The sequence below is a fragment of the Protopterus annectens genome, chromosome 4.part0 (assembly GCF_019279795.1).
Source record: "Protopterus annectens isolate FY-2018-M chromosome 4.part0, PAN1.0, whole genome shotgun sequence".
NCBI lineage: Eukaryota > Metazoa > Chordata > Ceratodontiformes > Protopteridae > Protopterus > Protopterus annectens.
Window position 1 is genome coordinate 1,148,369,599 of NC_056733.1, and position 23,617 is coordinate 1,148,393,215.

Below are 23,617 nucleotides of genomic sequence, written 5' to 3' on the forward strand. Positions count from 1 at the left end.
CTATTCACACCTGGTCCCCTACCCAGCCTTTCAGCTTCCCATGTCACTAGTCATGCAGGGTTGCCAGTATGGATACCTTCCTTGTGCAGCAACGCACCAGCCAGTGGTCAGGGTAGTTTTGGAAAAGTGTTATGTGAAATAGTTTGATTTTATTTTCTCTCATATTGCATTGCAGTACATTTTGCTGTAGCGAAACTGCATCATCGTTAGAGAAGGAATCTACTTTTATGTAGGTTACTGTGAAATCATAAAATGTCTACTCAGATTACCAAAATATCACCGTAAAACATACTGTACTTCTTGTTACCATAGTAATAAATTGTTACTAATTTACGGCAGTCCTCCGTTTAACATAAAAATATTTTAATTTGACTAAATTCTAAGTATGGCTAATAAGTAGGAGGAAGAGAGTGAGGTAGTCCTTGTTCTGCACAAGGCCGTTGCACATTCCAGAAGTACTTGTCTTAATGTATTTTTCCACATCTCACTTTTCGCATCAAGTGCATCCATAGAATATGCATAATCAGATATGATTTATGAAGCTGTTCTTGAGTTAGTGTGAATGCCCTAATTTTTTTTCCTGTTTTTTTTTTTTTTTTTAGTGTCATCAACACAATGCTTGTAACCACTGCTGTGTGCTGCTACTTGTTGTAAGTATAAACATGTCAGTTTTCTGATATTGGCCAGTTGAAGCTGGAGCATTGCTGTTTGTGTGTTTCACAACAAATTAATGACCTTGCTTGAAAGACTGAGATAACTACACAAAAAATAATGTACTAAGGTGCAATGCAGTAAGGAACAGGGTTTAAATGTGGTTACTAAACATATAGCTTGAATTATTAGTACTTGGTAAAACATTGTTCACCATGTGTCTTATAACGTGTGTTTATATGTTTGCTGATCAGATGAGTGCATTGGATTCTTCTGCACAATTTTCATACATAATCAAACAAAATCTGCAAAGTTTGTTAAAATCGCAACATAACATGTATTATGCCAGTGTTAATGTGTAATAGTTTTGAAAAAGCTAGCTTACTGCTGCTGCTATTTAACATGCATTGTTACATCCCTGAGCCACAGTCCAAACACTGTAGTGAGTGATTAAGGCAAGCACACTTCTTTGTTGTTTGAATTACAGATGTGATGCAAATGTAACGAAGGTGCAAACATTACTGGGAAAAACTCACTGATAACATGATTTGCAGCAGTGTTTGCATCTGACAGAGAACTTGACTCTCAGCTGTCCTGCTGAGGATAAACTTGCAATTCACTAAACCTCCATCTGTTAAATATAGTTGTAGTTCTTGTTTTGTACTTCTGCATAGTGTATAAACTCTGATCTGCTACAGTGTGCATAGGGCATCCAGAAAGATGGAAAATGAGTAAGGGGTCGATACTCCACTGCTTTCTTTGCTCCTCCTCATGCACCCCGAATTTGTAGTTCTACAACCAAAAAGAAAAAAAAATATATTAAAAGTAAGAATCGAGGTAGAAGGCAACACAACTCAGAGTTTGCTAAGATAAAACATAAAACTAGACTGATGAAGCAGATATATTGTTTCACAAAAAGTGCAGGTGTCATTGACCATGTGTAAGAGACCCTTGTCAGAAAAAAACTAGCTTTTGATTGATGTGCAATGGATCTACTCCCCAGGTCTGATGCTTGAAGTCTGTCTTCTATATCCTATGTTCTCCCAGGTGGCTTAACAGTTGTATGGGATGTTGCAGGAGAGGCAGCAGCACTGGGACAGGTTTCTGGTTTGGTTTAGTTAGGTCAAAATTATACTTTATTCTATTCTAAAACTCTGTGCAGAAAATGGACCCACCTCCCAGATATTGGCTTACAGTCATCTAATGCAGGGAATGTAGTATTTTAGATGGTGCTCAAGGTGCCATGGAGTCTGACAGATGTCCTTCTTTAGCTGTCTGTTGCAGTATTCCAATACTGTTGGGTTATCTCGCTGAAATAACATACCAAAGCCAAAACCTTTCATGTGGTCATACATCCAACTATGTTCCATGCCTGTGGGCATAAAGATACATAAGTAGACATAGCATGAAATCCTCATCCCCAGTCTGAATGCCTCTCTTTCACCCATCGGTCTGTTCTGCACGTGGTCATTGGTATCATCCTTGCCTTCGCTTATTCAGATAAGTGCCCGGTTGGAAAGCCTTCCTTGTTTTCTTGGTATTTTGGTGGCTGAAACCGTTGGATGTTAGCTAAGGGCATGGGGGAATTGTGATTGTAGTAGGTAAATTTGGTACAAGGATCTCCACTCCCAGTGTCTCTTTTGACTTTGGGCTAAACATGGCTCTAAGAACTGTCGTATTTCAGTAGCTTGTTCCAAAAACCCTATATGTGCATCTCTCATCATTAAATACCTACTTGGAGACTCAGCCCTTGCAGTTCCTTGCCGAGTCTAAAATGGTGGAACCCTCGGCACCTGACATCCTGCTTATTCCAGAAAATACATTTAAAAGGTCTAGGCCTGAGCCATCATCTGACAGGTCAGGCTGCCACTCTAGCTTAACCCTCCTGAAGGCTAGTATGGTGTCTGACCTTTGCACATCCAATGTGACTGACTTCTCAGGTACAGTTGACAAGGTGGAACTTAGACTCACTTTCTGAAGGACTGGTGGTACACCTCAAACCTGGTTCAGAGAGAGGGGTCTAGGTTTTTGATAGAGATGCACCAAAAGTCAGATCCACTGTATTTTGTTAATACAGATGTCACTTCTAAGAAAAAAGAAACAGAAGACAAAAAATGTTTCTCCTTCTCTGATGTCTAGGAACAAGAATGAATGTAATTTTCTCAAGGCCTTTATAAAGCCATTTTGTCTCTCAAGCCCCCTTCCTGTCTTTCTGCTGCATCTCTGCCTTCCCTCAAATGAGACAACATGAGTCTTCAGAGGAGCATGAGGCCATTTCTGATTTGGATGCACATTGCCTGACCTACTCATCTCCGATTCCCCATCCATGTCAATGGCATCTGTTTGAGGCACCTTGTCCACTGATTCACCTGTTGAGGAAATATCGTGTGGGGAAACCATCACACACACGATTGAGCATTTTGAATGAGAATCAAGGCAAGTGTCTGATGTACAAAAGAGTTACTATAATTTGAAGGAGGTAGGGGCCCCTACCCCAGCACCAACACCTCCAGTTTTGGATGCTTTTTTGGAAGCATTTGTATCCACTTCTACTTAACCCGATTCTCAACCTCTGGCCCCTAAAAGGCCCAATATGTTTGAGTCCATGAAGACTTAAAATTTGTATATAAAATGCCTTTACCAGACCTGTCTGTGCTTTGTTTCCAGAGACAAGCCTTCCAAACTTTTACCTGCTACTAATGCCCTACCCACAGACAAACAGTGGCACCAAGTACAGATGTAAGCAGAAGGTTTACACCTCTGCCACTCTGGCTTTCAGGGCTTTAAAATACCAAACATGAATGTTAGATGTGTATTGTCCATTCTGGGTGAATTGAACAAAACCTTATATAACTTTGAGGTGTTTGAAACAAAAGAGCAGGCTGTTTCCATTGTGAGTCAGACTGTGCAAGTGGCAAGAACTACTACAAACTGTAGCTGTGATGCAGTAGAAGCTTCTTCCAGAGCATCTGCTAGTGGTCCCGTTATCTGAAGATATGCATGGCTCCACTCAGTCCCTTCCTGAGGATACTAAAATTAAGCGTTTGGAGTCCCCTCCTCAATAGGGACCTGCTTTTTGGTCCTGAGGTGTCATACTTGTTTAAATTCTTGCAAGAGAAGCGAGGATAGATAAAGGCTTATATAACTACTTACAACAACCAGCAGCAAGGATCCCAGTCCTCTTTGGCATTCCAAAAGTACACAAAAGTGTGAATAATCCACCAATGAGACCATTGGTGGATGGAAGGGATAGTATCACGTACACTTGTGTCAAGGTCATTGACAAAACCTTACAGAAGTACATTAAAAGAGAACCCCAGATTTCAAAAGATTCATGGTCTTTCTTGCAAGCTATTAACAATTTAGATTTTTGTGCAGATAGCATTTTTGTTACGGTAGATGTTAAGGACCTGTATTCATGTATACTACATGAAGTTGGGATTGAATGGGTATCACACATGCTAAGGACTTTAGGTGCACCCACTAGTGAGATCAAACTAATAGAGGAACTGATAGACACAGTTTTGTCATTTAATTATGTAATGTTCAACAACGATATTTACCATCAAAAGGTCGGTATAGCAATGGACTCCGCATGTGGGGGAGGCCTAGCGAACCTTGTTATGGCCTTTTGGGAACATACTTTTGTGTTAGATAATTTGGACTACGTGGAAAAAAAATTGTTTTATACCAGGTTCCTGGACGATATATTCATTTTGTTCCAGGGGACAGAAGTTGATTTAAAGGGTTTGCTAGACATGTTCAACAACAGTACTAATTTTTTGAGCTTTACATCAAATTACAACAAAGATAGAATAGTATATTTGGATGTTGATTTAAGAAAGGATTATGATGAAAAGACCTTTGTTTCCAAAATTTATAGGAAAGAAACCCATTCTAACATGTACCTGCACTTCACAAGTTGCCATCCGCCATTTCAGAAGAGATCTGTAATTAAGGGGCAATTGGTTAGGCCAGCCAGGATGACCACCAAAGATGATGAGTTTGTCAAGGAATGTACCTTGATTTTAAACTTTTTCAAACAGAGGGGTTACCCAGCCCTATTTCTTCAGGAAATTATTGAAGAGGTCCAGTTTAAAAGAACCATAGGAAACTATGTCCCATTATTAAGTAAAACTAAGGGAGGGAATTTCGCACTCAGTGATAAGAAAGGAATGGTAGACCCTTGTGGCTTCATATGTACGTTCAATGTTGATTCTTATAAAATAATGGATATCATTATAAAGAACTGGGACTTCCTGATGGGAGACAAAAACCTCAGGGACAAGCTCCCAGCAAGGCCTAAGATAATTTATAGGCGTGGTAACAACTTGAAAGAAATTCTGGAAGCAAACCATGGAGGCAACACTAACAAAGAAGGTATGTTTAAGTGCAGTATGTGTAGGTACTGTAAATACATCGATGAGAGTTGTAATTTCAGCATCCGTAATATGAAATATAGGTCAAATGGGAAGTATAATTGTAATAGCAAACAAGTGGTATATCTAGCCAAATGTACAAGTTGTCCGGCTTTCTATATCGGGAAAACCGATAGAAAGCTGGGCGAGAGAATCTATGAACACATTTACTGTATTAATAGGAATAAAATTGAAAATGCTTTAGCAAGACACATCAGTGAAAATGTTGGCCATGACTTTAAATTTAGGGTCATCGACCAACTGAAGAAAGATGACAGAGGTGGCCCAGAGTCTTTGAAATTGGAGAGAAAGGAACTCTTATGGCAACTTAGGGTAAATGCATGTGTATTTCCAGGTATTAATAAAATGACTTCCATAATGTGTATACTCAGGTTAAAAAACCTAGCTAGGTAAAGGTTACGTAAATGGGGATAGACCAGTCTATTTAAATTAAAATAAAATAAATTCCATCTAATAAAAGCTAGGTTTTAATTCAGTTTGGTAAAACTATTGCGTTAATTTCCCATGATAGAGTTAAGTGGTTTCTCAAGAAGAAAATGTGTACTATTTTTAAAACAAATACGCCCATTAGTTAAAAGGTTATACACATCTGAACATAGACCTTCTATTTATTTCCGAAATGCACCTTAGGTGTAATATTCACAGAGTTGAATGTATACGTAAAGGAAACAAGACCGTGAAGAATTTTTTAATATTTCAATGTGTGTATGTATATATATATATATATATATATATATATATATATATATATATACATACACAAACACTTTCCACATTTTAAGACGCGATGTGATCCGAATTGTTTTAAACAGTGTCAATTCATTATCATTTTTTAATTTATTTTTTGATCATCTTTTGATCAAATTTGCTTGCCTTTTGGATATGCTATTTTGATTGTTTTGATTACTTGATTAAATTATATATACATATATTCTTTTACATACACATTTTATATGTATTTTTGTATTAATGGTTTTAAACATAAACTAATGAATTTTTATAGACAGTGTAAAAGCTATTTAAATTATGCTCGTTATGAATGAATGTTATTCTACAAGCAGAAAATATTTTAAATTGTAAATTGAATTATTGAATGATTGCTAGAGTCCCATGCTAAATGCATAAATAGTGGTTAGATCCACTGTTTAAATGTTTCTGAAGAAGTCGAAACATTGTGTTTGACGAAAAGTGTACTGTTATTTTTAAACACTTAAAATTAAATATAAGCGTTATTGAGTGGAGAATTTGGTTTCTATTACTTTTTGTTAGAGAATCCAGTATGACCGGAACGGGGGCTGTAAACGGGTTCAGTTTGCGCTGAGAGGCCCAAACGCAAAAACGTCTCCACTTGCTATTGTAGAGTTTCCTAGGGGAGGCTTTAAGAGAAGCTACCAGAATATTCTTAATGGGACGAAAGTGCGGGAGTCCTGATGATCATGGGAATGGGAGCAACCACGCCGTCAGTTTGAGACTGTCCAGGTTGGGCAGGGGCATGCCCGACAGGTGAGAAATCAGATCTGGGCATGGATCTAGAGTCCATGGAGGAGCCAACAGATGAGACCATAGGAAGGGAAACCACACTTGACGCGGCCAGAAGGGAGCTATGAGAATGACTTTGCACTGCAGCCGGCAAGCTCTCTGAAGGAACTTTGGAATAAGAGGTAATGGGGGATAAGCATACAGTAGCCTGGGAGGCCAAGCATGGACTAGAGTGTCCCTGGGGACATCCCCTGGAGGGGGGATTAGAGAGAAGAAGTAGCTGCACTTCACGTTGGAAGGAGATGCGAAGAGATCGCAGCAAGGATGACCCCAAACACGGAAGATCTTCTCCGCCACTGATTGTTTCAGAGACCACTTGTAAGGCAGAAGGATTGCCCTGCTGAGGCTGTCCGCTAGAATGTTGGAGCGTCCCGGGATATGCGTTGCTATGAGAAACCGGCTGGCGGATATGGCCCACTCCCAAACCCTCATGGCCTCGCGACAAAGGGGGTAGGATCGGGTCCCTCCCTGTTTGTTTATATACCAGACTACAGACATTTTGTCTGATTGAATGGCTACCGTCCCCGGAGGTAGGACAGGGTTGAAGGCTCTCAACGCTAAAAGTACTGCCTTCATCTCCAGGACATTGATGTGTAGCTTGGTCTCTGGAGGGGACCACGTGCCTTGGACCGTTCTTCCCAGGAAGTGCCCCCCCCACCTGAGCTGGGAAGCGTCCGTGGTCACCATGGCTTGAGCCGGAGGGGCTAGAAAGCTGCGCCTCGCGAAAATGTCCGCTGATTGAAGCCACCACTGGAGTGACGTTCTGCATGTCCGATTGATTCGGATGTGGAAATTCATCGGAAGGTCTAGCCAGGAGCATTGAACTGCTAGATTCCACTGAAGAACTCTCATGTGAAGACGTGCAAGCAGAAGGATAGAGATTGCGGCTGCCATCGAACCCAGGGCCCTGAGAACATCGGCTGCTGTGACTACAGAGTGATCCAAGATCGCCGATGCATGGAGTCTGAGATTTTCTATCCTTTCCGGGGTTAGAAAAATCTTTGACTGAATCGAATCCAACCGTGCCCCGATGAAGTCTATGATCTGAACTGGAGCCAGATGGGACTTGTTGATATTGATCGTGATGCCTAACTTGTAAGCCAGACTGAGGAAGTAGTGTAGGGCCTGACACAAGAGATGTTTGGATGCAGCGAAAAGCCAGTCGTCTAGGTAGGGGAATACCCGAGTGCCCTGAAGTCTCAGGTGAGCCGCTACGACCGCCATAACCTTGGTGAACACCCTGGGGGCTGTGGTGAGACCAAAGGATAGGGCTCTGAATTGAAAGTGACTGGCCCCTAGCCGGAAGTGTAGAAACCTCCTGGAGCTCCTGTGGACCTTGATGTGATAGTAAGCGTCCTGGAGATCTAAAGAGCACATCCAGTCGCATTCTCTCAGGAACGGTAGAATGGACTGTAGACTGACCATCCGGAATTTTTGTTTCTTTACCGACAGGTTGAGGATAGACAGGTCCAGAATGGGCCTGAGGTCCCCCGTCTTCTTTGGCACTAAAAAGAACCTGGAGTAGATGCCTGATCTGGATTGATCTGGGGGACCGGCTTGATGGCTCATTTTTGTATCAGCTTCGAAACCTCTAAAGCTGCAGCCTCCCTATGAGTGGGTAGAACATCTGAAAGGCGTGCTGGAGTTATGGGACATGAAATGAAGGGGCTAGAATATCCTCTGGATATGATGTTTAACACCCAGCGGTCTGCAGTAATGGACTCCCATGCCGCTGGTTGTAAGGAAAATCTTCCCCCGACTGCCTCCAGAGTAGAGCAGCCGGGCAACCTCTCAGGGTTGCTGTGTGGGTCTGTCGGAAAAAGGTTCCCTAGACCCGAAGTTTTTGGGACCCCCTCTGCCTTTGGGACGGCGTCGGTCTTGTCCCCCTCTGCCTCTGGGGGACGAATATTCCTGAGTGTCACGAAAGGACTGTGATTTCCGGAACCACATCTTTTGCCCCTTTTGGTTCCTGGACTAGGACCTTTGGTGGGTTAGAGAAGCGGATTCCAATGGCTGACAAAGTCTTTCCGTTCTTCTCACTCTGGCTTAGTGTGTCACGTACAGTCTTCCCAAAGAGGAATGATCCATCGAAAGGGGCATTGATGAAGACACCTTAAAGGGGTCCGCAAATTGACACAGCCTGATCCAGGCGTGACGTCTCAAGGCAAAGCCTGTACCAGCAGCTCTAGCAGCTCCCTCCGTAGCATGAGAGAGGAGACTCATAGAGGTATTAGTCACTGATTTTAGTGTAGTCATCTTCGCAGTGAAAGACTGCTTGTCCTGTTGCGACAGAGACTCTGGGGGCAACTCAGTTAGTTCCGATATAAGCTCTCACTGCAGTCAGATAACATGTGCCAAGTAATTCAGCGCACGAATAGAAAATGTCGCTGACGAGTACATGTGCTTCCAGAAACGATCCATCGACTCTTTGGTGGATGAACCAAGGAACTCTCCTGTGCCAGTTCCTTCTTTGTGGCAGCTGCAACCACCAAAGCATCTACCGGGGCTCCTTTGGACCATGCCTGCCTGTCTGATGGCGGGGAAAAAATTTTGTCTGGCCTTTTGGGTATAGGCTCTACGGTGTCAGGATCCTTCCATGCCCTAGTGGTGATGAGGTCCACCAAAGGGTCTGCTGGAGGGGAGACCCAGGAAGTAGATGGGCCCACGCCAAAGGCTTCCAGGAATACAGACTCATCCACAGGGGGTTTGGGGGCTGACCAACCTCCTCTTTGGCTGAGGATCTCTATAATGTCTCCGAACGAGACGTCCTCGGTAGGTGATCTGGGGAACCCTCTCCTTCATCCAAGTCCGTATCAGTGGTAATGGACTCAGGGGAGTCCAAGTGCCTCCTCTTACACTTACGAGGTTCCTCTCCAGTGGGACTCTCTGGAGAGGATTCGTAAGCCTCCGGGGGTTCCCTGAGAGGAACAATCTGGGGTTGCTTCGGCACGCGCTGTCCCTGAGACAGGGTAATGGGAGCAGAATCCAGAATCAGTGGGGTCTGGGTAGGATCCGAGTAGGTGTGCTGTGGTCTCAACCCCTGGGAGAGAACCCTTTCCACTGCCCCGAATGCCGATGGAGAGCACACCTCCGTAGAATGTAAGGATGAGGCTCTCAGCACCGAAGCAGGGATTGGAGCCGATGGCGCGGTAGTCCGGGCACAGAGGATGGGATCCGAAAGAGCGAGATCTCGACCCTCGGGTCCGACTCCCAGACCACGGCACCGACAGTCCCCTGGATCCGAGATCATATCCAAGGAACTCAAGGTGACGAGAACCATCGGCGTCGACCCAACAGTTCCAAAAGGTCTTGGACCCAAGAACCCCGAAGCGTTGGATCGGGGAAGGAGCAATAGGGTGGAACATAGTTGAAGAAGGACCCTCTCCAGTAGGAGAGGGCCGTGGTAAGACCCGCATCTGAATCTGGTTCTGGGTGAACCTCCTCATCAGCCTGTCCATATCAAAGTCGGAGACACTCCGAGTCGACCTGGAGGAAGCGACTGACTCTGGTCTGGATCTGAGGGGAGTGCCTCTGCTCCATCGGTTCCGGCGAGAAATGGGGAAAGCGGAGCCGAGGAGAACTAGACCTGGGTGCCTTTGAAGTGGGGCTGGAGAAAGACTCCCTGTCCGGTGATCTTTTTCTGGGCCTGTCCCTCTCTTTGTGGTGCTTCTCCCTTCTGTCCCTACCTCTCTGGGGCAACTCCAATGAAGCAGGCCTGGCGGGAGGTTGAGTCCCTTCCTGCACAGTGTCACTGGCTGGGGAGGAAACCGAGGCAGACTCCAGGGCAGAAGCTGGTAGCAGACCCTTAGCCACAAGCTTAGGCCGACGATCCTTCAACGCCCTAGGGTTAAAGCCTGAACAAATGTTGCAGGATGCAGACAGATGGGCGACCCCTAAACATAGAACACACAGAATGTGGCCATCGGCTGGTGAGAGCTTATGACCACACACTGTGCACTTCCTAAATAGAACTTTAGGCTATTCAGCCACAGTAGAGACAGTAAAAGCCCTAATGACCCACTCACACACGCACTTAAACAGGGATTGGGCCTAGCCGGGAAACCAGTATCACAAAAAAAACACTTATGACTAACTTTTTTTTTTTTTTTTTACAACTAACAATGACCAAACGTGAAGGGAGGGAAAAAAGGGAAAGGTATTCACTATCACAAAAAGACCAAAAAACCTTACCACCTTGCTTAGAGCTCCGAGACCACAATGCTGACTCTTATGGCAAACGAGATCTGGGGCTAGATAGGAGGAAGTGGTGTAATATAGGTAAGGGAGGAGCTTGGAGCTCGGAGCTGATGCTTGAAAAGTTTTGCCGACTCGGATCCAAATCTGATCCGTATACCCATATGTGCAGAATGAATGAAGTCAACTACTTCAGATCAAAAAACATTCAGAAGTCTGATCATCTGTTTATCTGTTTCCATGAGGACTTTGTAAAACTGTCTCTAAGTGAACCATTGTTAACTGGATTTCAAAATCCATTTCTTTCTGTTATGCTCATCATGGCAAATCCTTGCATTCTGTGGTTAAGGACAATTGCACTAGAGCAGTTGCTTCCTCTAGAACGTTTTACAAAGGATTTGATTCCAGAACTATTTAATGGCAGCCGCTTGGTCTTCTGTGTACACTTTCACATAACATTTATAGGGTTGACACTGTCTCTAGATCTACAGCATCCTTTGCTATATCTGTTCTTTCTGGATTGACAGTTCACATGTATCTGACCCGTCCACCCTTTCTAAGTGTTAAGCTTTTGGAATTGCTGATCAGTATTGGAATAATGTAACAGTTATCCAAGGAAGGACATAGTACTGTTGTATAAGAACTTGCCATAACCGTAGATGTCCCACCGATTACTGTTGCAGTATTGCTTCCCATCCTTCCTTCTCACTTTTTTCATGGTTATGTTTTGTCCTCTGTTCTCTTATGGACCGAAGGAGAGCCTTTCTCTAGACTCTCTCCTGTTAGCTGACCTTTTTTTCTTCTGTTATGAGTTCCCTTCTCCAGGTGCATTCAGGTCTCCTGCCTTTGAGATAATCTTAGGTACCCTAGTTGGATGTCAGGTTATTTCCGCGAGATAACTCAACAGTGTTGAATACAACAAAAGTGATCAGTAGGACATCTACTGTTATGTTAATTTCTTATACAATTACTTTTTCTTTTGCATTCAGAACCAAAAATAGCATTTATGCTGCTGTGGCTGTGCTTCAGTATTGTAGTTTTCCTGTACATCAGATTTGCAGAAATGTAGTTTCCCAGATCATTTAGATATCCCATAGGTGTGTATAAGCTTTAAACTGCAATCGTGCAACAATAGGGTAGTCAGAGGAACCCTGAGTTACGCATAATTAATATTGTTAATCAGAAATTATCAGCTTAGATCATCTTTGTTTGCATAATTAAAGTAGCCATTGCCTAGAGTATGCATTTTTAAGAATCAGGACAGGGAAAGTGGAACCCAAGGCCAAGTCTCTGGATGTAAATGGAACTTGCATTAAGGCTTTCCTTTGGGGAAAAAATTTGTCGTCTTAGAATTCAAATGGCATTAAAGCAGAGCTGTAACCATGTCATGAGGCATATGCAGAAAACAGAGGTGCAGCTTGTGCAACCCCCCCCCCCCCCAATAAACATATCTGGGCATCTTTGTTTTGTTTTAGCCTGTTACATAAACCTTGTGCTAATCATCTTTGTAGTTGTACTGGAGCTCAAGCGGATTTTGCAAAGGCTGAGGAGAGTTTATTGTTGCCAGGTTCGGCGTAAGCAGTTACATGTCGTTCGTCTTCTGGTATCTTTTGTTACAGGATCAAGAGTGAAACCTGCTGTTTAGTCAGAAAATTACTGACACATTGAAACTTTTTTTCCTGCAAACGTTCTTCCAGCAATGTAGGAAGGAGGATCCTAGCTCAGGCTGAAGTCCCATCATGCCTCTCTGCTGTAGTCCCGTGCCGCTAGAGTTGTGATCTTTCCAATGCCTTTTTTTGCAGGGGATGTATGCTATTTGTCGGAAGTGGAACAGTAAACTTTTCTGTGATGAGGAGGAATAAACAGTAAATTCCCATTATCATTCTTAAAGTACTGGTGGTTCATTTGTAGGTAACAGAAACGGAGCTCAGTAAAATATATAGAAGAAGAGTTGAGTGACAGGCACGGTGTAAATGGGAACTGAGTTATGAAGGGAGAAGTCCTTTGAGCGAGTGGTGACCAGAAGTATCCTGTAGACATTGCTGCAGCCCATGCTTTTACAGATTGCAGAAGCCTATGGTGATTTTGTTTTTAGTCCTTTGATAGGAAACCACTGATGTTATGTGATCCTATCTCGCCTACATTCTGTACTGATGGGCTAGGAGCCGACCCTCGGCTCCGACTCGGCACGCTATGCTATAGAGCGAAGCCTCTTATTGGCTGAGCTATTCTCTATCCCAGGATGCACCACCACTAATCCCCCAGATCTCGTTTGCCGCTTACAAGCTAGGACGTGGTCTCAAACTTGGCTGAGCTAAGTGCTGTTTTTTTCTAAAGTTTTCCTGTCAGGAAATTCTCTATTCTTACCCAAAAGCTGTTTTAACAGCTATTGTTGTTGTACGAGTGTTTTTTGATATAATTTTGTGGTAAATTTGTGTGTTTGTTTAGGGAAAGGTTTCCCGTTTAAGTTAGAGGGGCCTTCCCCTATTCATTAGCAGTTTCTATTTTTTAAGGAGGTCAAGTACCTGTTTGAGTTAGAGGGTTCTTGGCCCTCCTTTTTGCTGTTTGTGATAATTGTATTGTACTGGTAATTTTGATTTATCGTTAAAAAAAAAAAAAAAAAAAAAAAAAACTTTTATTGTTTAAAATCTCTGTTTTTTTCTGACTACGTAGTGATCTTTACCACTGTTATAGTGACTGTTTCAGAGACATTATGTCTAAAGAACATAGACCCTCAGGGTTCAAGAAGTGCAGTTATAAAATGTCTATAACTGATGATCACTCCTCGTGCGTATACTGTTTAGGCGCCAAGCACCTACAGGAGTCCTGCAGCGTGTGTCACGCCTTTTCCTCTAGGGTCCTCCAAGAGAGGAAGAACAAATTAATCTTGAAAGGGCTGATTAAACCCTCCTTCGAGGAGGCCTTATCTTCCTCATCCTCTCCAACTAAGAAAAAGAAAGCGTTGGCTCCGACCAGCCCGTCGGAACCGAATACTAAGAAATCCAGGCAGGCTTCTCCATCGGCTCCACGGACTTCGGAGCCGAGGGCGGAACGGTCTGCCTTGATGCCCCCAGTCTCGACTCCTCTGGTTTCAGAGCCGATGACTGGGGCTTCGAGAGGCGGGTCACCTTCATCGGCTCCACTGATTTTGGAGCCGATGAGGGTTGCCGGCTCAGACTCTTCCCCTTCGGCGCCGAAGGCCTCCTCGGCACCGAGGGAAATTGTTTTGGGATCTCCCTCGGCACCGATATTGGTCGAGTCCATTCAGAGCCGGTCCCCCAGTCCTTTGGAGCCGATGGAGAAGTCGGTTCGGACCCGATCGGTTTCATCTAGATCTTCCAAGATGTCTGATTCGGACATCGACAGGGTGCTCCTAAGACTATTTCAATCTCCTGTGTTCCAAAAATTAGTTGCGGCTCCAGCCCATTCGGCTTCGGAGCCGATGGCCCACCCTGTAGTTCTGGTTCCTCCTCCAACAGCCTCGGCACCATTGGAGCCGGTGCTGGTGGAGCCGATGGAGGTTTTCGGGTCGGCCCCGACTCTTACTCCAACCCCGGATCTCGAGTTGGAGTTCGGTACATGGACCTTCTCTGTCGGCCTCGGGGGGGACGCTTTGGGACTGATGTTTTCGGTTCCAAGCCTTCCTCTCGGTGCGTCGGCTGCGGGGGGTACCGTCTACTGTTGTGGCCACGGGGGTTGGACCTTCCCAGGATTCTGGTGGTCCGGCCTTCAGGGCCATGAGGAGTGCGTTAGCCAAATCTTCTTTGGCTACCTCCACGGTCTCACCAGCACCTTCCCTACATACGGAGACTGGGTCTTTGGCAGTCCCCTTGTCCTTAGACAGCGGAGCCCCGGGACCTGAGGTCACCCCCACTGGGGGTTCCCCCCTCCTGGAGGTCCCTCTGAAGCTTCTTCAGAGGAACCCCCAAGGAAAAGATCGTGCAAGAGGAAGCACGTTGATTCCCCCGATGAGTCTCTCACGTCAGACACTGATCTTGATGATGCAGAGGGGTCCCCTAAGTCGTCCTCAGATGATGTCTCCTTTGCAGACATCCTGGAAGCCCTCAAACAACGAGGCGGCTGGCATTCCAAACCCCCTTCTGCTGACGAGTCGGTGTTCCTTAAGGCCTTCGGGGCTCAGCCTTCCGCCTCCTGGGTGTCTCCGCCCTTCGAGCTCCTAGATTTGATCTGTCGAAGGGCGTGGGAACATCCAGACTCTGTGGAACCGGTGCCTGCTCGCCCAAATAAGTTCCTATCAGCACCCCCAGAGAAGGAGTTTTTGACAAAAGGTGTGGCTGTAGATGCCTTGGTGGTGGCATCTGCTACCCAACAAGCTGTAGCAGAGGCTTCGACGTCCGTCCATCCTCCTAATAAGGAGTCTAGGAGCATGGATCAGTACAGGAAGCGCACCCTCAGTTCAGCGGCCTTTACCTTAAGGTCCCTGAACTATTTAACGCACTTCACCAGGTTTCAGAGGGATCTGATCAAGGAGCTTTCAGATACCCTCTTGGGTAACCTACCTGAGCAGCTGGCCCAGACGGTTGGCTCTCAGTTGGCTACGCTGTCATCGATGTCAAACTCGTCCATGAGGCTCATTTCATATGTGGCCGAGGGGGCGAGTAGAGCGGCGGGTACGGGTATTGCTCTACGGAGGCAAGCCTGGCTCCGCCTGTGTCATTTTGCGGAAGCCTTTAAGTCTTCCTTTGCCGACGCTCCCTTTGATGGGTCCTCTTTGTTTGGACCCAAGGTAAAGGACACATTGACCCGCTGCGAGCAAGAAGGTAAGACTTTGACTGCCGTAGGGGCACGATTTTCCACTCCCTTTCGGCCTTATCCCAAGGCTAAAAGAGGAGGGAAAATGTGGTTCCGTAGATCCCAGAAGTCTTATCCCTCACAGCAGGACAATCCCCCTTCTAGAGGCAGAGGAGGGGGAAATTTTTCTGGAAGACGCCGTCCCAGAGGCGGCAGAGGCCCCTGCAACACTGGAGACCGCGAGTCCTTTCGTGGCTCTTCAGCCTTTCATAATCCCTGAGGGATTGCCCGACTGTGCAGCTCCGGAGCCAGTCGGGGGTCGCCGAGGCACCTAAAAGCCTGGGAAGGTATCACTCAGGACTGATGGGTGCTTCGAATTATCGCCGGAGGTTACGCCATCCCCTTTTCTCACTCCCCACCTCCGTCCAAGAAAATCCCGGACCCGCCACCCAGTCAACGGGAAATTGCAGCCTTAGAAGTCTCAAAGCTGCTTCAAAAAGGAGTCATCCAACTGGTCCCCGCAGACCAGATCGGGTTAGGGACTTACTCAAGATTCTTTTTGGTGCCAAAAAAGACCGGGGACTTGAGGCCCATTTTGGATCTCAGCATTCTAAATCGTTCAGTCAAAAAGTTCAAGTTCCGAATGGTCACCTTACAATCCATTCTCCCACTGCTGGAGAAAGGTGTTTGGATGTGCTCCATAGATCTCAAGGACGCCTATTACCACATCATGGTAGATCAGGCGTCCAGGAGACATTTGCGCTTCAGCCTAGGAGACAGTCATTTTCAGTTCCGCGCGCTGCCCTTTGGTCTCACCACAGCCCCCAGGGTGTTCACCAAATGTTTGGTGGTCGTGACTGCTCACCTGAGGAGTCTAGGATTCCAGGTGTTTCCGTATCTGGACGACTGGCTCCTAACTGCCACCTCCAGGCGTCTACTATTGCAGAACCTACAAGCCACAATATCACTGGGCACTTCCCTTGGAATCACCTTCAATTGGCCAAAGTCTGTGTTGCTGCCATCTCAACGCATAAGATTCATCGGAGTAGAGATAGACTCAAACCGAATGCGGGTCTATCTTCCTACAGAAAGGATACAAACCATACAGGCTCAAGTTCGAGCCTTGCTTCTCAGATCCAAAGCTCCAGCCAGAATGGTCCTGCAGCTATTGGGATCTATGTTGGCCACTGTTCTTCTAGTCCCCCTAGCAAGGTTGCATATGAGAATTCTCCAGTGGCTTCTTTCGACACAGTGGTCCGTTCAGGATCTCCCTGTGTCACCTCATACAGATCACGGAAACCTGCAAACGGGACCTTCGCTGGTGGCTGGTGCCCTCCAATCTGGATCAGGGTCGACCCTTCGTTCCACCTCCTCCTATGCCCACTTTGACTACGGACACCTCCCAGATGGGGTGGGGGGGGCATTTCCTGGGCAGGTCAGTCCAAGGCAAATGGCATTCAGAAGAGAGTCTTCTTCATATCAACATTTTGGAAATGAGGGCGGTGCTTCTATCTCTACAAGCCCTCCACGATTACCTCCCTCAGGGCATGATTGCCGTTCACTCAGACAAGATGTCAGTGGTCTGGTACCTGAACAAGCAGGGAGGAACCAGATCCTACCCTCTTTGCAGAGAGGCCATGAGAGTATGGGAATGGGCAGTGGCGACCAGACGTTTTCTGATAGCAACTCATATCCCTGGCAAATCCAATGTGATAGCCGACAGACTGAGCAGAACTGTCCTCTCTCCTCACGAGTGGTCTCTGAACAATACAGTGGCAACTCAGATTTTCAGCAAATGGGGAATTCCTTGTTGCGACCTCTTCGCAACCCCGCTGAACGCGAAGTGCAAAAAGTTCTTCTCCCTCACTCCAGCTCTGGGGGAGAGCCCTATGGACGCACTAGCCCATCCTTGGCCCACCGGCTTGCTATACGCCTTCCCCCCCAGTTCCCCTCCTTCCCAGAGTGATCCAAAAGGCGTCTCACTTGGGGAGCAAAATGATCTTAGTTGCTCCTTACTGGCCTCGTCAGGTATGGTTCCCCTATCTTCGGAAATATGCACTGGACGGTCCATGGTTCCTGGATCAGATCCCAGACCTATTAATTCATCAGTCGGGACTACTCCACCAGTCCCTTCACACTACAGCTTGGCTCCTCCTCTTCCGACTATAGTCAGGAATCCTACCTTAGACCCGGAAGTCATACATATCTTATCGGCCCACAAGTCTTCCACTAAGAAATTGTATACTAGCAAATGGAAGAGATTTGCTATTTGGGCTCAACTCCGGGGTCTGGATCCCATCACTATTCCTGTATCGGAAGTCCTAAAATTTCTAACTTCCCTATTCAATCAAGGTTCTTCAGTCTCTACCATCAAGGTCCAATTGGCAGCTATTTCCAATTTTCATGAATCAATAAACCCACCTTTAATGAGCAACAGATTGTGTAAAACCTTCATGAAAGGTGCTGCGCTTTTACGACCTCCGATTTCTCATCCTGCTCCTCCGTGGGATCTCGATGTGGTGTTACGTGCCTTAACCTCCTCCCCCTTCGAACTGGCAGCAACATGTGATTTGAAATTTCTATCTTAGAAAACTGCTTTTCTGGTCACGATTACGTCTGCCAGAAGGGTTTCAGAGCTTCAAGCTCTATCTGTAAAACCACCGTACCTGGTTTTTCACAAAGATAGAGTATCTCTCAGGCCTAATTCATCCTTTGTCCCTAAAGTTTGTTCCAGTTTTTGCCTACAACAGTCATTAGAACTTCCAGTTTTCTTTCCAAAGTACTCAAACAAAGCGGAATACATATTCCACACATTGGATGTCCACAGGCAATTGCGTTTTTATTTAGACAGGACCAAACAAACAAGGAAAACAGATCAATTGTTTGTGTCCTTTTTGGATAATAAATTGGGCAAAGCCGTCACAAAGGTCACTATTGCCAAATAGATCAGGGACTGTATTAGTCAAGCTTATTCCTCTTCTAATAAAGAGCTTACGACCTCTGTCAAAGCTCACTCTACAAGAGCTATGGCTACTTCAATAGCATTCCATTCTAAGCTTGCCATTAGTGACATTTGTGCTGCGGCTACGTGGTCTTCCCCGCACACTTTCATTTCCCACTGCAAATTGGATGTGGCATCTCTGGGGCGAGCTTCATTTGGTTCCACAGTGCTCAGGAGTGTTTTCCAGTGAGCCACCCAGGATTTAGGTGCTAGGGACGCTGTCCCATCAGTACAGAATGTAGGCGAGATAGGATCACATAACATCTTTTAGTTATGTACTCACCATAACTTTAGATGTTTGGGATCCATCTCGCCTACATTCCCAATAACCCACCCTCCTTCCCCCTGCCTTGGAGATCAGAAGAGATCGGACGGTCCGAATTCTATTGTTTCATCTTGAAACATCTGGCAATGTTATATAAACAAGTTATGTGTGTGTGCATGAATGCGGACAAACAAGATCTGGGGGATTAGTGGTGGTGCATCCTGGGATAGAGAATAGCTCAGCCAATAAGAGGCTTCGCTCTATAGCATAGCGTGCCGAGTCGGAGCCGAGGGTCGGCTCCGAGCCCATCAGTACAGAATGTAGGTGAGATGGATCCCAAACATCTAAAGTTATGGTGAGTACATAACTAAAAGTTAGAACAGTTTGAAATTACTTATGTTTTGGCAGAGTGCCAGAGAGCTTGTATTTGTTTACTTCTAGTATGTTTAGTGGCTTCTTTTTCATTTAAAATCTTCTTTTGGAGAATACTGCAAGGACAGTTAATATGTTTACCATTTTCTGTTAAGCTTCTAGGCAGTGTAATTCACCTGTGTTGTACATGCCTACAGGAGGTCTGGCACACCCCTTGTGGGTTAAATCAGGGGGTGTGAATTGATCACATGGATGAGTTTGTTTTCCTCGGAGTGATATCAAGACAGAAAAAAGCATTTTAGTCATAAACTGACATTTCGGGTTTCTACTAAAATTGCTTTAACACCTTTATTAACTTCATACATTACGCAGTCATGTGAATACCCGTACAATTGTAAAAAAATAAACCTTTGCAAAGATTTTTTCCTTTTCTTGTGTTATTCATGTATGGTTTCTTAATATTTATTCAGCTTAAAATTGCATAGGTTGTACAAGTCCCGTCTTCCCTGAAGTTTAATTCCTCTTCCTCCTGAATGTTATAGTGCATGTATTGTGCACATTTGATTTGTTTCTCTTTAGTGTGCTCCTACCCTTTTCTAAAGTTCTTGCCCCTATTTTTATTTCCTTTACAACATTCAATAATTCTGTCATGGTTGGTTTAGATTTTGATTTCCATACTCTAGTAATCATTTGTTTGAGAGCCAACAGCTTTAAAACTAACTAGGGCCTTACTATGTCTAGGCAATTCAGTTTCTATATCCCAGCTCAAAAGAATCATATAATTAATTACAGTAACGTGTTGCCCCAACATTTCTGAAAGTACCTGTAGAACCTACTAAAATTGTTTTACATGTTAGACTGTTAGTCATTTAAGTTGAGGCTTGCTTTCTTTAGTTTTAGATGTAGTTACAATAAGTGTCCAAGTAAGTATTTTCCTCATTTAAATTGAGCTATTTTTGCCTTTTTAATGGAATTCACTGAAATAAATTGGTCCATTTTCAGTACTTTTAGCACAAGTAATTCGAGATGCATCTCATTGCTGTTACTTTGTTTGCCACAACTAATGTTAATGATTTATTTATTGTCAGGAGTAAAAGTGTAAGTTTTTGAACTGCTTAGAGCCTTGAAAGAATGTTAACCAGATGATGTGAATTTGTCCTATCTCGGCTTCATTCTTAACTGATGGGTTCAGAGCCGATCCTCTGCTCTGACTCGGACTTTTTACAAGCTCGAGGTCTTCAACTAACTCGAGGCTATTTCCCAATCCCATGATGCCCAAGTGTGCTTCCTCAGATCTCGTTTGCCACGGAAACAGATCGAGCGTTGTTCAGCTGGCTCAGACTAAGTGACCAACTTTTTCAGCTTTTTTTATATACTTTTCTTGTATTTTTTCCAGAGAGTAGTGTGTTTTAATAGTGTATGGATTATCGTACTAGTTTAGTTTTTAGCGTTGATGAAATCTCTTTAAAATTTTTAAGGTCTATTATTATTGACCTACCCTTACCCTATCCCACTTTGTAGTTTTTGCATAGTGTGTGTTACTGTTTAGATAAGTGTGCAGTGTTAAAATTATTATATAGATGGTAGTTTTTGGGGTTACCCTGATTTTTATTTAGAGGGCTCCTTATACTTAGAATTTTTTCCTTGGATAAAGATAGATATACAAGATAGATGTAAGGTACCTTAAATATCTTAGACTGTTCTTTAAATTTGTTAGTGTGGAGCCGAATGTTGTTTGTTATGGTTTTTCCTATTGGATATTAGTGTTACCTTCTTTAAATTAGAGAGGTTTTAGGGCTGCTTATTTCCTTATAATGTCAACTAAACAGACAGAAGAATCAAAACCATCGTGTTTTTAGAAATGCCCCAAGTGTGGGCAAAAGATGTCCTTAACAGATGGACATGTACACAGTGTGTATACTGCTTGGGTGCCATTCATCTACAGGACTCTTGGGCTATATGTCATTCTTTTAGTGCAAGAGTCCTTCATAAGAGGAAAAATAAATTGAATTAAAGGGACTCATTAAAACTATTTTCACTGAAGCCTTGGAAACAAGTCAAAGCTCCAAAGAAAAAGCCATGTTGCCTTCTGATCAGTCAAAATCCTCCAAGAGATCCTCTACATCGGAGGAGTCGGAACCAGCAAAAAGAAGACACAGAGACCGTCTCAGATAACTTTGAAAGAAATTGCACCAGACAAATCTATAACCTTGGCTCCAATGGTTTTGGAGCCGTTGGTTTTATCGGAGCGGAGCTGGTCCCTGACATTGGAACTGGTATCTCCTACCTTGCGTTCACCAATTCTACAAATGTCAGCTTCCCCGGTTCCATCATGCAGATTCTCTTTGAGCCTCTCCAACTCTGATGTGTATCACATGGTTCAGAGACTACTGAAGACACTGGTGTTTGGACAAACTTTTATCGGAACTGACCCTCAGGTCTTCGGAACTAACTGTATCTGCCGCTTCTATCTTGATTCCTCCTACCCGTGGTTTCAGAGCTGGAAAGGGTGGAACCAATGGTGATAGGATCATCTGAGCCGATACCTGCTCCAGGATCTTTGGGTCTGACTTTCTTGGTGCTGTCCGAGGAGTTTGAGAGCCGACGCTCACCGGTTGGCTCCGAGGGGATGAGTGGAGCTGATCTTTTGTCAGATCAGACTCTTCTTGTCAGAGCTTTGGCTCGTGTGAGCTCTGCTCCTACCTCTGCCTCAGAGCCTGCCCCTGTGGTGTCGGGGGTGTTTCTTGGTTCCTCAGAACGGAACCTCCTTCGGTCCACAGGGATGAAGCCTTTGCGGCTGTGAGGAAAGCCCTGTCCTCAGAGTCAGCTTCACCTTCGGTTACTCCTATTCCTTTCCATAGAGCTCCAGTGTCTGTCTCGGCCAAGTCGACTCCACAAACGTGTAGAGACTAAGAGCTTCGGGAAAACCCAGTGGGTAGAGCCTTATCTTCGGAGACCTCTCCAGAATACACTTCTGAAGAGGATCTTCAAAAGAAAACTTGCAAGAGGAAGCATTTGGACCCCCCCGGAGTCTGTTACATCTGACACGGACCTCAATGAGTCAGAAGGGTCCCCAGGGTCGCCCTCTTGAGGATGTCTCTTTCGCAGACATCCTAGAGATCCTAAAACAGAGGCGGCTGGAAGCCCATCAACCCTACTGACGAGAAGTCCATATACCTGAAAGCTTTTGGATCTGGACCCTCCTCCTGGGTCTTTCCACCTATCGATGAACTCATGGAATTAGTTTGTTGAAAGGTGTGAGAGTCTCCAGATACAGTGGAGCCTGTCCCCAGGAGACCTAATAAATTTATCACTAGCCCAGAAGATGGGCATTTTTAACAAAAGGTGTTCCAGTAGATGCTACGGTGGTTACGGCGGCTACTAAAAAGGAGTTATCAGAAATGTCCTTATCCGTTCATTCCCCGAATAAGGATTCACACACGATGGACAGATATGGAAAGCGCATGTTTTCATCAGCGGACTTTACTGTCAGGTCCCTGAACTACTTAACCCACTTTACTAGGTTACAGAGAGCTCATAAAAGAGCTTGGAGATTCTCTCCAGGGTTCAGTAGCTGAGGGGACATCAGAGAAAGTGTCATCTCAGCTCTCTACCCTTAATTCCCCTGGTGAGCTCATCCATGAGGCTAATCTCTTATGCATCCGATGGAACGAGTAGGTCAGTGAGTTCAGGAATCGCCCTTAGAAGACACTCCTGGATGGGCCTATGTAACTTCGCTGAACCCTTTGCCATCCTTTATAAACACCCCTTTTGATGGCTTGTCCCTTTTCGGACCTAAAGTAAAAGACCTTAACCAGGTGTGAACAGGAGAGAAAGACTCTGCTGTGGTAGTACATTTTTCCATCCCTTCCATACCCTATCCCAAGGGTCAAAAGGGGGTAAAAATGTGGTTCCGGAAATCCCAGAAAGTCTTTCCTAACACGTGTTGAATCCTCCTTCAGGGGCAGAGGAGGAGGTAATAATAGAAGACGCCGACCACGCGGCAGAGGGGGTCCGCAGAACCAAGGCGACTGTGAATCTTTTTTTGGGAAGCCTTTTCAGCAGTCCTGAAAGGAGGCCCTCCTGTCCCACTCTGGAGGCAGTAGGGGATCCTTATCTTTGTACCTGGTGGCCTGGTTAAAAATGACAAAAGACAGATGGGTACAAAGAATCATATCCAGAGGTTACTCAATCCTGTTTTGAATGCCACCTCCACAAAACAGAGGAATCCCAGATGTTCCACCCAGTCAGTGGGATCAAGCAACTATAGAAATTCAAAACTTGCTAGAAAAGTCATCCAGTTAGTCTCCGCAAACCAAATAGGATCCGGAACTTACTCAAGATTCTTTTTAGATCCAAAAAAGATAGGGGACTGGAGACCCAAATTAGATCTCTGCAGACTAA

The 23,617-nt window shown here is 44.9% G+C and overlaps 1 protein-coding gene across 1 annotated transcript in view; it reads left to right on the forward strand.

Annotated features, from left to right (window-relative positions):
* Window positions 1-23,617, forward strand: part of ATP6V0E1 (ATPase H+ transporting V0 subunit e1) — a 541,806-nt gene that overhangs the window by 172,881 nt on the left and 345,308 nt on the right. Inside the window, exon 2 of the mRNA XM_044069113.1 lies at window positions 603-650. Coding sequence (XP_043925048.1) covers window positions 603-650 — 48 coding nt within the window. The remainder of the gene's footprint in view (window positions 1-602; window positions 651-23,617) is intronic.